This window comes from Gracilinanus agilis, chromosome 5, assembly GCF_016433145.1.
Source record: "Gracilinanus agilis isolate LMUSP501 chromosome 5, AgileGrace, whole genome shotgun sequence".
NCBI classification, from domain to species: domain Eukaryota; kingdom Metazoa; phylum Chordata; class Mammalia; order Didelphimorphia; family Didelphidae; genus Gracilinanus; species Gracilinanus agilis.
In genome coordinates, this window is record NC_058134.1 from 306,476,228 (window position 1) to 306,489,763 (window position 13,536).

At 59.2% G+C, this 13,536-nt stretch overlaps 2 protein-coding genes across 3 annotated transcripts in view; one reads left to right on the forward strand and one right to left on the reverse strand.

Moving 5' to 3' along the window:
* Nucleotides 1-1,733: 1,733 nt before the first annotated feature.
* CPT1B (carnitine palmitoyltransferase 1B) lies at nt 1,734-13,259 on the reverse strand. 2 transcript variants are annotated; one of them, XM_044677700.1, is made up of 19 exons: nt 13,189-13,259; nt 11,604-11,764; nt 11,231-11,370; nt 10,756-10,933; nt 10,485-10,586; nt 10,219-10,356; nt 10,055-10,132; nt 6,647-6,754; nt 6,460-6,544; nt 5,503-5,698; nt 4,829-5,014; nt 4,570-4,675; nt 4,371-4,487; nt 3,944-4,108; nt 3,703-3,837; nt 3,461-3,613; nt 3,247-3,360; nt 2,496-2,588; nt 1,734-2,356 (listed from the first exon to the last, which is right to left on the reverse strand). In XM_044677700.1, the coding sequence occupies exons 2-19, from the start codon at nt 11,742-11,744 to the stop codon at nt 2,264-2,266; spliced, it is 2,328 nt and encodes a 775-aa protein (XP_044533635.1). In that variant the 5' UTR covers nt 11,745-11,764; nt 13,189-13,259; the 3' UTR covers nt 1,734-2,263. The 2 variants fall into 2 exon arrangements, with proteins under 2 accessions (XP_044533635.1, XP_044533636.1); XM_044677701.1 differs by lacking the exon at nt 13,189-13,259 and having other exon boundaries at nt 10,756-10,836; nt 11,604-11,727.
* MAPK8IP2 (mitogen-activated protein kinase 8 interacting protein 2) overlaps nt 13,034-13,536 on the forward strand; it is a 63,832-nt gene continuing 63,329 nt past the window's right edge. The window contains exon 1 of the mRNA XM_044679291.1: nt 13,034-13,429. Coding sequence (XP_044535226.1) covers nt 13,034-13,429 — 396 coding nt within the window. The remainder of the gene's footprint in view (nt 13,430-13,536) is intronic.

Genomic DNA, 13,536 nt, shown 5'->3' on the forward strand with positions numbered 1-13,536 from the left:
AATCCCGCTCGGACACCCCCGTGCTGTCGTGACCCTGGAAAGGCGACATGGCCTCTCGACCCTTAGTTTCCTCATCCGCACAGTGAGCCAGAGAAGGACACGGCAGGCCACTTCAGTATCTCTGCCAAGAAAGCCCCGAGCGGGCCACGACGGAAAACCCAGGACAAGACGAAGATGCCCGAGAGAGCAGCCCCTGTATCTTGGGAGGGGAGGAGCTGTGAGAAAGGGACGGGGCCACCAACCCGAGAGCTGCGGCAACTCTCCCTCTCCCTGAGCAAGCCCTGCAGACACCCCGGGTTCCTTCTCAGCCTTCTGACCCTGCTCCCTGCCTGGGCCCTTTGCTCCTGACCTCGGGCACCTCCTTCTCCATTCGAGCTCTCATCCCTGGCCCTCGATCCAGCTCCTCTTCTGCCTCCCACCTCGGGCCCATGACCCTCAGAGAGTCCCAGTTTCTGCCCAAGGGACACTTCCTGTCATTGGAGTGGCTGGGGATGGCCGATGTCCGTGGCTGGTCCTCTCCTCTGCCTCTGTGTCCTCAGTCTCCTTCACGATGGGGCTCCGGGACTGCTTCCCGTGGAAAGCCTTTTCTGATTCTGCCTCTGTTTACTGTGTCCACCCCCCCCCCCCCCATCACCACTTTTTTTTTATAAACCCTTCCCTTCTGCTTTAGAATCAATACTGTGCCTTGTCCAGAATCACCCAGATAGAGTCTGAGGATAGATTTGAACCCAGGACCACCTGGCTCTCAATCCATTGAGCCACCCAGCTGCCCTCTATTTCCTTCCTAGTAATAATAGCTTTGGCATTTGTGTAATGTTTCTGGAGCGCCTTACATCCTCTCATCAGATCCTCACCCTGGGAGGTAGGTGCTATGATGATCCTCCTTTAACAGAAGAGAAGACTGAGGCAGGCAAAGGTTAAATGGCTAGCCCAGGGTCACACACAGCTAAGTGCCATCTTTCTGACTTATCTCCACATTCTGTTGTCTTTGGCACAAACAGGGGGCTAGGGTCCCCCTACACTGTCCCCTTATGAACAAAAATCTAGAGCCCCGCAGGAGGCCTGGAAGGTTGGCCTCTCCCAAGTTCCTCTGAGCTTTCCACACTTCCCAAACATCTCCCTGCTCTCCCTTGCTGCTCTGCATTTCACCTTGAATTTCCACCAAGCACTTTCCTCTTGTCTTCCTCCTATCCCTCCCTAGTCTTAAACCATACAAATGGCTTTTCTAGGATATTGGGGGGTGGGGGAGAGAATCCACAAACTCAGAAATACCAAGATGCCAAGGAGAATGATCCACTCATCCCAGACTGGGCAGCCCCTGAGCTCCCCTCATCCTTCACTCCCACACTTCCCTGGCCCAGGATTCCTCCAGGTCTCTTCCTGCCTCCAGGGTGCCTCCAGGGTGTCTCCATGGGTCCTCACCCCACACAGATTCTGCTTCCTTGCAGCCAAACTGCATTAATGCTAAATTTCTAGCACTCTACCCCTACTCAAGCAGCTCAAAAGGGAAAATGAGGGATAAGGGAAAAGCCTCAGCAGAGTACAGGGAGGGAGTCCTTTGCCTCCGAAGCTCCCAACAGATACTTTTATTCAGGGGACCCTCAAGACACCCGAGGCCCCAGCCTTTTCTGTATCTAATTGCAGAGTCTCAGAGGTCCTCTGGGCCTGGGGAGGGACGTCCCTGGGGCAGTCGAAATAGGCAGAGCATGAACACAAGGAGGCAGACAGCTGAGTGTTCTGAAACATGAGTTTTTATTGAAAGTGTAACCGTGGGCACGAGTCCCACCAGAGCGGGAAGCCCAGTAGCCCTGGCACACAACTCAATCCTGGGGACCAATCCAGGGATGGGCCACAAGCCCCCTCAGTCTCCATCTCAGCCCCATCAGCCCCACCCCGCTCTCACTAGCTGGCTGGATGGGATGGGGCCTGGACCCCCAAGGTGCTCAGCTCACATACACTACAGAAACCAAAGTCTGTTACCTAATGGTTAGGACAGAATTCCACAAAGAGCCTTATTTTTATTAACATCTACTGAAAAAAATACAAATTCTGTTCCCACCCCCACCACCCCCGCCTCCTGTGCCTCTCTTTGTCAGGGGACAGTGTCTGGCCAGGTGGACGGAGGGGTCTTGCTCTCCGAAGTGTGCTCATGGGCTCCGGCTGCCCACCTATCCCTGGGAGCCGGCCGTGGGCCCGCCCCTCCTCCTCTCCTGCCACTGGAGACAGGGGCAAAGGGAAGGGCAGCTGGCCGCCTTCTCCAATCTCAGCTTTCTACTATCTTAGGGACAGAAACCTCAAAGAGAGCAGCAATGTCCTGGAGGGCTTGGCGGATATGATTTCCAAAGCGTTGGGCATTCTGTAGGGACAGAGCTCCTTGTCACTGAGAGGCAGGCCCAGGGCCCACCATGCCTCCATCCCCATTCCCCAACCTGCCATCCGTGGGGCTCCTCCCCCCACCCTGAGCTGCCCAACGCCAAGCTTGGCCCGAAACTCACTGTTTCTGAACTTGAGAATTTGCTGGAGATGTGGAAGAAGATGGTGTTCTCACCAGCGATCATGTAAGAAACCCCGTACCCATCATCAGCTACCTGGATGGCATTGAGAGGAAGGAGGGAGTGTAGGAGGTGAGAAACCTGGGGACTGAAAGGTGGGCTGGCCCCAGCATGGGCCCCAGCTCAAGAGACCAGCGAGGACAGATAGTATGTGGCCATGCTCCGTGCCTGCAGCTACCACACACTCTCTGCTGAGAGGAGGTCAGGATCAGCCCTGCGCTTGCCCCTTTGTGCCCCTCAAGGCCCTCCCCAGGGGCCCAGTGCCTCATGCTGCTCTGGCTACCAGAGATGCCCCAGGCACAAATCAACCATTCTGTTTGTTCCCTGGAAGCCTGCACTCTGCATTAGTGGAAGGGAACCAGTTCCTGTGGGCACCCCTCCCTGCTCAGGTGATGCCACACCTCTTAGGAGGCCCCTTCTGAAAGCAGTGAGAGCAGTGAGAGCAGTGAGTGCCCCTGGACTTCATGTCTAAGCCCAAAGACTGATGAATGTTTCGAGCCAGGAAAGAGGAGAGGATGGCACCTTGGCACAGTCTAGGCCACTATTTTGGAGTCCAAAGGGGCCTGCATCCTGCTGGAGGTGGCTGTCCCTGAACATAACTGGGGTTCACCTGGAGCATGCGCGCGCGCACACACACACACACACACACACACACACACACACGCCCTCCCCCTGTCCCTGGTGGGTCACTCACTGGGCCAAAGCCCCCTCCGGCTGCAATGTGGCTGGGGTACTTCTCTGGGTCAAACATGTGGATCTGGAACTGGGCGATCTGGCTGGTGGAGAGTCGCCAGGGCTCCGAGAGTACCTAGGGCAGAGGGAAGAGAAGGGAGGAAGGCAGCTGGGCCCCGGGCCTTGAAGCTCCCTGAAGCCTTCCCAGCCGAGGTCCCTTCCCAGTGGTCACTCACCTGGGCCAGGAAAGGGGAGTGAAGGCCCAGGTACTTGGAGACTACGTAGAGACAAAAGAGGTGCCGGTCAATGCCGGCCCCTGTCATGGCCAGGCGGTACAAGAGTTGATGCTTTTCAGCGGCTTTGCGGAAGAGGTCCTGGAGGTCTGGCTTCTGCAGGGGAGGATGGCAGAGGAGTGAGGGGCCAGTCAGGCCTCCAGGGCAGACTTGGCTCCCAGCTCCCTGCCCCGGCAGGTACTCACCATGTACCCAGAGTCCATCATGGCCCGAACGAAGGCCGTGGCCTCAGCGGTACACGATCGCACGGTTTCCGTCCTGCCATCCCGAAACATTCGTGTCATCGAGGCCTCGTAGGTCAGGCAGAACTTGCCCTTGTCCTGGAGCGAGCGCAAGTGTCGGGGGCCCTTCTCCAGGCATCGGGGAGCCCCACCCACCCCGGCCACCCGCCCCAGTGCAGCAGCCCTAGGCAGGAGGGGCTCTTACCCGGAAGTGGGCCAGCTGCAGGGCAATCTGCACGAAGGCATCAGGGCTGGTGCGGCACTTCTTAATGAGGCCTTTGCCAAAGGTGGCAAAATGAAAGCAGTACAGCTCCACGTCATCCGCCAGGGTCTTGGCCACCTGGTAGGAGCTCTCGATGAGCTCTTGGCACTGCGGAGGGAGCAGAGGCAAGCGCTGAGCCCCCAGGCCACTCGTGCCCATCTCAGTGGGCCAGCTAGGAGAGGCCCAGAAGGCCAGGACTTGCATCCCACCCTCTGCTTTCTCAATGGGGCAGTAGGCTTGCCTGGGTGGCCCGATAGAGCCCTCAGCTTCCATTCTGGCCAGAAGGCCCAAATTCCCTGACTGATAGGAGTGATGCTGGGCAGGGTTGGAGGGAAGATCTAGGGACCCCCCCCCCATGTTCCCTGCCTACCTCTTCAGGGATATCCCAAAGCAGCCTCTGAGGTGGGGCCAGGGAATGGTTAGGCTTCCCCTGGCAATGACCAGCGTCGGTGTAGTCCAGGTGGAAGGCATCTGTGGCTAGTACAAACTGTAGAAGGGAGAGTCTGAGGAATTGAGCTGGAGCAGCCTTCTTCCCCCACATCACAGCCTTTGTGCCCAGGCCTCCTTACCTCCCAGAGGTGCCCAACAATGGGAGCATCTGCCCATGAATGCTCTGTGTTGAGGCCCAGCTTGGCGTTCTTGAAAGCAATGAGGTTGAAGGACTTGTCAAACCACCTGGGGGTCAGAAAGTGGGGGGAGCCGGGGTTGGCTGAGTGGCTAGAAGCCAGCCAGGACTGGCCAGACTAGGGGAATGGGGTGGGGGGAAGAGAGGAGGGGTGGCTGGAGGGCAGGGGCTGCAGGGGTGACCGCCTGGAGAAGGGGAAGCACCTGTTGTAACAGTTGCCGTGTAGCAGAGACTTCCCGTAGAGGCTGAGGCTGGCCTCGTTCTCAGGGTCAAGGCCATGGCTCTCCTCATCCAAGGTCACGAAGAAGGCTGCCTTCTCGATGGCCTCCAGGGAGACCTTATTCTTTCCTGTGCTGAAGTAGGTCTGGCGTGCCTCAGCCCACTGCACCCTGGGAGACCATGGAGGCATCAGGGGGGACGTGGGGGCAGCCTAGTCTCAGCTGGGGCATTGGGAGCTCCAGTTTAAGAGCTTCGTGGCCCCTCAGAGGCTACTGAGTCCAACCCCTCCTTTCTTGAGAAGGCCCTGGAAGCGACTCGTCCGGGATCACTTGGCTCGGACGAGAAGCCAGGCCCTCTGCCTCGAGAGTCAGCACCCTTCAGCCCTGTGACCAAGGGACTGCATGGAGGTGAGGGGAATGGGAGGGGCATCCCCTTCACTCTTCCCCCCACCCCAGCTTTGGGCTCAGCTTATTGCTCTTTGCTTCCTGGCCCCCGGGGAAATTCTGATGTGGAGGATAGGTAGTGAGAGCAAGCTGTACCCCCTTTCCCATTGCTGATCCTTGTCCCGCACCCCTCAGTGATGGCAGGGTCGGCCGCCCTCAGACCACAGAGCTGGTCAAAGGCCCCCCTCACCCCAGGGCTGGGAGGGCTCCAATACCTGCCCCCAGCTGTGAAGGCTGCTAGCTTCTCCTCGCCAGGCTGTGGAGGAGACGGGTCATCCAGGATCCTCTGGAATTGCATCTCAAGGTCCCGAGGCTTGAGCAGCTGGGAGCCCTGGTAGAGCCAGACCTTGTAGAAGCGACCCTTGTGGTAGACAGCCACGTGCCTGCTGTCTAGGAGGTGCTGTAGTACATCTGGGGGCAGGGGAGCCGGAGGTTATAGGAGCAGGGACGGCAGCAGCACTGTACCAGGATAGGGCGAGCTGCCAGCGGCCTGCAAGGACTGAGGAGAGAAGCCTGGAGAACTGGGGACGGGAGGGGACAGAATGGGACGCAAACTACTCTAGACCCAAGGCAGCTCCGACAGACTCTGCAGGAGAACTCCGTCCCACAGCTAGCTGGCCCTTCCCCTTCCTGCCTGCCCTCTCTGCTCCATCCCACACCCAACCAAACCACTACTGCCTCTGCCAAGGTCATGCCCCACCATCTCCACTGCCCCGTCTACATCGGGGCTCCGGCCACGGATCCCGACGCTTCAGGCCCAGGGTTCCCTGCCCAACCCTCCTGGCTGGACCGCTGGCCCTCCCTTGGCTTTGGCTAGGGCTCTCTTCCCACACTCTCCATCTTCCCTTTTGCCAGGTGATCTTTCCCTGTCCCCTCCCCCAAATATGTCTTCTCAACCTTTAAATGGGCCCATGAAGGGATTGTCTTCCTCTACTAGAATATAAGCTTCTTGAGGGGAAATACTGCCCAAAGCTTAAAATGATGCCCAGTAAATGCTTCTCCCCACATTCATTTCTTCCTGCCCTCTCCCCACCCACAGACCTGTGCTTGGCCAGTGTGGGGAATCGGAATCTAGCATCTGAGGGAAGAAGCGGGACGGGCTTTTGGCCAAGACTGGGAGGAGGGGGTCACCTGGGCCTTCGACCAGCAGCAGGGAAACCAACCCCGAGTACCTGTATCCTTGCCAGGGATTCGAGTAGTGTTGAACATCCTTTCCATCTGATAGGAGCACATGGGCACAATGCCGAGAGCCATCACCTGTGGGACAGGCCCAGGAGAGGGACAAACTTCAGCAAGTCCTTGAGGTGCCCCCTGGCCCCTGCCCTCTGAAGCCAGGCCCCTGTGGCCGGCCACACTTACAGGCTTGATCTCCTCACGGTCCAGCTTTCGTCGGTACATGATCATGGCATGAACCACGCTGCCCAGTCTTGCTGCCTGAATGTTGGTGTGCCGGGTAAATACAAAATCCTGGGGAGGGAGGAGCAGGAGCCATAGGGCCAGAGTGGCAGGAGTGGGAGCCTCGGGCCAGAACCCATTGCTGTCTCGTCTTGCCCCGTCTGTCCCTATGCCTGTCCATCCTTCTCTGGCAATGTTTCTCACGACGTCTCCTTTTTCTCCATCTCTGGTATTATTGCCCTAAACCCCATTCAAATCGGTGTGGCGGAGAGGGGAAGAACCCCTGCAGGACCCAGGGCTGGAAGACTTGGATTCCAGTCTGTTCAGGCTGGCAACTTAGACCCTCCCCTCCCCTCTGGGCCTCAGTTTACTGCTTTGGAAAAACAAGGGGCTTGGCTACAGCATCTCCGCCGAGGTGTCTTCCAGCTTGAAACTCATTCTGAATAAACACTGAATGCTCAGGAGAGACACTAGGGGCAGAGTAGGGTCTGTCTTCAGGCTGCTCACTGTTGACTAAGGGGACAAGAGACAAGCCCATAGGGCTGCGAAGGTGGAATCTTACATGATCAGTGTGGTAGAAAGTGAAGAAAAGCTGGAGCTGGTTAATGACTGCCAACTCTCCTATCATTGCCCTGCTGACTCACCCCACCAGCCCTAATAAGAAGAATCTTCATAAACTATTGATTCCATCACATCACTCCCCTCCCTCAAGAACCTACAGTGGCTCCCAACTGCTTGTTGTACTGGCTGTGCCCCATACCTGGTGTGTCCTCCCACTCCACCTCGTTTCTACTTCTGGTTTCCTTCAAGTTGCTCATGCCTTCCCTTCCCAGACCACCTTGGGCTCAATGTGCCTCTCTTCTGTCTAAATTTATATGCAGACCCCTAATCAAGCAACAAGCATTCGCTAAACAAACACCTACTGTGTGCCAGCACCCCCGATGGATGCTGAGGCCACAAGAACAAAGAGCAGAAAGGATCCCTCCTGTCCAGGGGAGGGGAGATGACTAGTACAGAGGGTAGCTGGTTACCAGGGAGTGGAGGAGGGAAGCCTCTGCCAGCTGGGGGATCGGAAAAGACCTCCTACAGAGGAAGAGATCTCATCTTCAAAGGGACTCCCTGAGGCCAAGGTGAGGAGGGCAGAGGTGGGAGTGTCACAGAGAAGGTCAGTTTGGACCATCCCAGAGTTCAGCAGGGGGAGTCATTAGTGCCCGATGAGGCTGAAAGGAAGGAAAGGCTGGGGCCGGCTTGTGAAGCCAAGCAGAGGAGTTGATATTTGATTCTAGAGGCAAGAGACACCACTGTTGGTGGCCACTGATTGAAGTGTACGACCCAGCCGGACTCCTGCTCAAAGAACATCCCTTGGCCAACATCGCCATCAGCCCAAAGACTGGGTAGCTCTATAAGTGGTGAGAAAGGGTCAAGATGTGAGCAATGGCGTGACAGCAGAGGGGCAAGACTGAGCTGCTGGCTGGCTGCCAAAGTTATGGCCTGGGAGATGGAATCCCCACCATGGGGTGTCTTTGATGGAAAGATGAAAGTTTGGAGATCGATGGTGAAAGCTAATGGTCTCTTTTGGACACCTTGAGTCGGAGATGTTGCCAGGACATCCAGCTGGATGCCCAGGGGAGAGCTAGGCGAGACCTGGGAGCCATTGGCATAGAGACTAATGATAAGGATGCAGAGAGAGAGCAGATTAAGGGGCTGGGACAGGATTAGAGGAACACCCACTGCGGGGAGGAGGCACCTAATCTGAAGCATGAGCTGTTAGGGGGCAAATCAGGAAAGGAGACTGAGAAAGAGAGGTTGGATGGGCAGGAAAACCAGGAGGAGGGGGGTCATGATGGGCCCACGGAGAATAACCAAGAGGGGAGGGGAAGGTGGGTGACGCACAGCATCGCAGGCGACAGGGAAGCCCATTGGGACTGAGACCGGCAAGAGACAAGCTAGCTTGCAAGGGCCTTAGAGGCTATTTCCCCTCTTAGAATGTAAGTCCTTTGAGAGCAAGGGCTCGAGGCTCCCTGTTGTCTTTGTGACCCCAGAACTTAGCACTGTGGTGGGCATCCGGAGTAGGGGCCATGGTGAGGGGCGCGGTGGATTTGGCCAGGACTTGGGATTTCAGTGGCATAGGGAACTCTGTGGGGAGGAGATGGCAGGCACACAGATGACAATGTGACTGACCTGGCATCAGAAGGGCTCGGCCTGTCGTCAGAGGGGCAAGGCTTTCTTTGCCTCCGTGAAGCCTGCCAGGCACAGGCCACCTGCCTCCTCCTATCAGGTAAGCCCCAGGCTCTTGGCTGAACACCTTAGACCAGGCAGCTCTTCCAATCTGAACCCCTCATAGTGCCCCCTCGGATTAGCAGGAGAACTCTTAACTCTGGGCTTTCCTTCAGAGTGGGTGTGAGGACAATATGAAGCAAACGGGGGCCTGACAGCAACAGTCCCGTCATCATGGCCTCCCTGCCCTTGGATCTCACTCGTTTGCAAGCCGGGGCAGCTTCCTTTTTGTCTTTGGTCCCCGGGGCTTGGCACGTGAATGAAGCCCATGGAAAACGGCCTTTCCCAAACCTGGGCCGATTCCATTCAAATACAAAGTCCCTGAGACTCAGGGGAGAGCTTGGTTAGAGGGAAACCCCACGAGGGTCTGGGTCACTATGGCAGCTAGGCGAGGTCTCTCACAGGCTACCCTGAATCAATTAAACTGGCCTCCACCCCACTAAAGGAGAAGGAGGCAGGGAGAGGGGGTTAGTCAGATGAGACGGGGCCTTGAATGCCAGGATGAAGTGCTTAGCCTTTAGCCAGTAATCAATGGAAAGCCACCAGAGATTCTTGGCAGGGTTGGGATTGGGTAGGTCAAGAGGGAGGCAAGCTGGAGCCTCTTACAATAATCTGGGTGCACAGCAGAGTTTGGATGAAGAGACTGGCGAGGAAGGGCCGGCCAAGGAGGGAAGCCAGCTCAAAGGGGCCGATTTGACAAAGGTTCTGCTTCATTCCCTCTGAGCTGAGGCCGACATCCTACCTGCTCCCTCTAAATCCTGACCTCGGCCCTGAGCAGGCCTACTGGTCTCTAGGCTCTCCCTCCTCTCCCCACCATCCCCCAAATCCTCTTCGGGGAGTCTCCTGCCATTATCCCATTTGATCTCTTTTTAAAGATATTTTCCTTTCCCAATTACAGATCGATGTTTGCTCTTTGGACAAGGCCTTTCCCCGGTTAAGAGGGCCCTGGTGTGTCCCAGGGCCTGTTCCCATCTCCGAGCCGCATTGCCTGGCTGTGACTTTGGGGCCCCGCCCGGCTGTGTCTCAGTCAGGCTGTGTGCCACCCTGGCTGCCCTCACCCTCTGGCCCTAGAGCCCCCGGGGGCCCAGCTCTTACCATGACATAGTAGTTGCTATTCACCACGAGGGGGCTCCTGCCTCGAAGGTAGATGTATTCTTCCCACCAGTCACTCACCTAGAAGGGAGAGGGAGGTCAGAGCCCGGCCGGAGGAGGGGGCTCCTGGTGAGCTTTGGGAGGGCGAGAAGGCGAGAGGCACTCACGTAGTTGGTTGCCCACCAGGACTTGAGCACCAGGTATTTCTGGAGCCGGGGCGCAGTCTTCTCTTGGAAGTCTTTAGCCAGCATCTCCATGCGGTAATACTGCTCGTCATCTAACAAGGGCCTCACAGATTCTAGATACTGCACCCCCGCCCCCCCAAGTCATCATCAGGTTTGGGTCCTATCCCCATGCCAGGCCTCGCCTCCTCTGAGGCTGGAGGGCACTGGCCCACCCTCTAGCCAAGCCACCCTCTACCCCCCAACCTCACCCGATGGACGGTGGCTGCCACTTTGGGCACTGGTAACTTGGGCAGAGATGTCTGGAAGCTGTAGAGCATTGGCCTGCGGTTGGACAGGAGCCGGACGCAGATCTGAAGGTCAGGAGAGGGTTATGGGCATTGGGGAGACCCGGACTCCAGGCCAAGAGTGGGTCAAGAGCGATGGGGGCCGAGGTCCTAAGATTCTCTGGGTGACCGCCCCGGAGACTCCCCAGGTGTTCTTGGCCCCCTCCTCCTCCTCCTCCTGGCAGCCCCTGCTCACAGCCCAGATCTTGGTGGTCCGGCTGGTCTGGCCGTGCAACTCAAACATCCAGCCATGGTAGGAGAGCAGCAATTTCAGGGTCTGGCGAAAGAGGAAGATGCCAGTCACCCAGACTCCGGTGGAGAAGATGCCCACGCTGATGAGCGTTCGGGTCTGCAGGGTCAGGTAACGGCAGCATCTGTCCAGGGATTGGAAAAAGGAGCTGGGACACAGTGCTGACTCTGGAGCCTTCCCCATGGGGCCCCTCTCTTCTCCCCAAATCCACAAGGGCTGGTGGGACCCACAGGATGGAGAGCCCAGCCTTCTAGAGCACAGTGCCATGGACACAGAAGTTTAGGGCCCGACGGCGAGGAGCAAGAGGAGGAACGGGATGCCAGAACGGCTCCAGTGCCCGGCAGCAGGACCAGCCCCCCTCTCCCCCCCCAGGTTCACCCCCCCCAAGCCAGCCACCAGGCCCCTGGTTTAGCCTCCTCACCCCTCTGGGATATATTTCCGGATGCAGCAGATCATCCCCATGGAAAGGTCCACATTGCAGTAGGAGGAGCCCATTGTTGTCATGACAACGACCAGCCAACTGGTGGGGCTGCCAGGATACACGCCCCTGAGGATGCCATTCTGTGGGGACGGGGGCGGGGGCAGAGCCCCCCAGGGCTCTTAGGGAACCGGGAATGTTGAGGAGTGCTGCCCCCAGGTGGCCAGTGTGGGGACCAGCAGAGGGGGGCGGAGGTGGGAGGGGACAAGTACAGAGCGGATTCCCTCTTGCCCCCTTGCTTCTGGGGACCCAGGAACTGAAGAGGGAGCTCGTGGCAGTCTGCCCCCCCTCCCCTTGGCCCTGCCTGGGTCCCCACCTTGATGCGGATAAGGCGTTTCTTCCATGAGTTGATGCCAGATAGGTAGACGTGCTTCAGGGCCTCTCGGCTGAGCTGGAAGTCTACCCCATCAGGGGTCACTGTGAACTGGAAGGCCACGGCCTGGTGGGCTTCTGCCATCTTGGGGGGGCAGCCTCAGCCTTTGGGGGAGATGAAGGAGAGTGGTCCAAGCCCAACTCTAAGGGGCAGGGGCCAGCAATGAGGCTGAGCCGAGGTTAGGGCCAGTGGCCAGCAGGCATGGTGAGGGGAAGGAATGCTTAGGCTGCCCACCTCTCCCTCCTTCCTTCCCTGTGCCCTCTGGGTCCTGGTGAGGACCGGAGCCTTGGTCCCCCAGTTCTCTTCGAGATCCTCATCTACCTCATCCTTCTTAAACCAAAGTGCCCCCAGAAGAGTGCCCCGGGGCCTCCTCCTCGTCCCTTTCTATGCCCTTGCCCTTGGCAATCTCCTCTGCCCCAAGAGATCCATGCCCATGGCCACTCCGTCTGGCCCCTAACCCACCCCGGAGTGGGGCTGAGCCGTGTCCAGTCCTGTCCTAGCCACCAGCCTAGTTCAGCCCCTTTGCTGCCGCTGGGCTAGGTCTTCTCCAGGCCCCCCTTCCTCTCTTCCCCTGCTCCAGAGTCTCCAATAGCTCCCCACTGGCAGACTAAGTAAATCGCAGCTCCAGCCCCGGGCCTTCTTTCCCCCTTCCCTAGTCTGCAGGGCAGGCACACTGGCCTTTGCTCCTCCTGCTTTCCACTAGCGCCGCGCAGTGAGCTTTCCGGGTGCTGGAGGCAGCTCCCTGGCCCGTGCTCCCACTTCCTCCCGCCACGGTCCTCCCTCTTTCCCCTGGGCTCCTGGACTGCAGGCAGGGCCCCTTGACATGCCTGCCCCTCTAAGGGCCCGGGCCTTTGCGCCAGCGGGCACACACCCAAGGGACTGGTCTTTGGGAGCCTGGGATGAGTCCCTTCGCCCCGCCTGAGCCTCTCCAATACCCAGTTACCACCCCACGAGCAACCAGCTTCAAGACAAAGCCGCCTCCCCAATCCAGGCCGCGGGCCCCGACTCCACCACAGACCCTCAGGCCCTCCCCTGACCGAGGCCCTCCCCTCACCACGGAGCTCGATCGCGGCCCCCGGGCCGGCCGGCCCGGGCTCGCTGGGCTGGGCTGCGCTGGGCTCGGCTCGGAGGCTGTGGGGCCGCCCTCAGACGCCGGCCCGGCCCTGGCCCCGGCCCCGGCCGGCCGCCCTCCGCCCCATGGCCAGCCCCGAGCCGCCAACGGCCGCCGAGCCTCGAGCCCCCTGGAGCGCACCGTTCCACGCGCCCCACGCGAGAGGGTGGGACCACAACGGCCCCTCCCACTCATGAGGGCGGGACCACCTCCATGGACCCCCGGCCCAGCGGGGCGGGGCGCGCGGGACTAAGGGCCCGGGATGGAACGCAAGCGCCGGGAGGACGCCCCATATGGAGAGCCTGAGGAGGGAGGCCTGGGCGGGGGGGCTCTCCGACGAAGGTGGCCATCGGGCCAGCTAGTCCGCCGCCGGCCGCCGCCCCCCGCCCCGGAGCGCGGGGGCTGCTCCGTACTCACGGCTCAGCTCAAGGGTCCACTCCGGGAAGAGGCTCGGCACTTGTGGCCTGTGCCCTCGCGTCCTTCAGCAGCTGCCTCCGGCCCCGCCCCACCCCCCACCTCCACCCCGCAAGGGGAATTCGATACCCGCTCCCAAATTGGGGTCGGGAGTGCGTGGGGCGGAGACCACGGTGGCTTCCCCTCTCCCCCTGGAGCTGCACTGGCTGCTGCGCCTCTGGGGCTGTCCAGTGGGGGACCAAGAGTGGGGGGGGGGTCTCACGTGAGAACTGTCACCCAACCTAAAAATAGCTCAATCTGGGGGAAAGGTCGCCGCCGGGGCCCCTCCCCCCAGCAGGCCCGAGCAGGGCG

Coding starts and splice junctions, on each gene's coding strand:
- CPT1B (XM_044677700.1), bottom strand. CDS start 11,744: ATGGCAGAAGCCCACCAGGCCGTGGCCTTCCAGTTCACAGTGACCCCT. Junction 10,934..11,230: donor CGGAAATATATCCCAGAGGG/GTGAGGAGGCTA, acceptor ATCCCTGGACAG/ATGCTGCCGTTACCTGACCC. Junction 5,699..6,459: donor AATCCCTGGCAAGGATACAG/GTACTCGGGGTT, acceptor CCCTGCCCCCAG/ATGTACTACAGCACCTCCTA.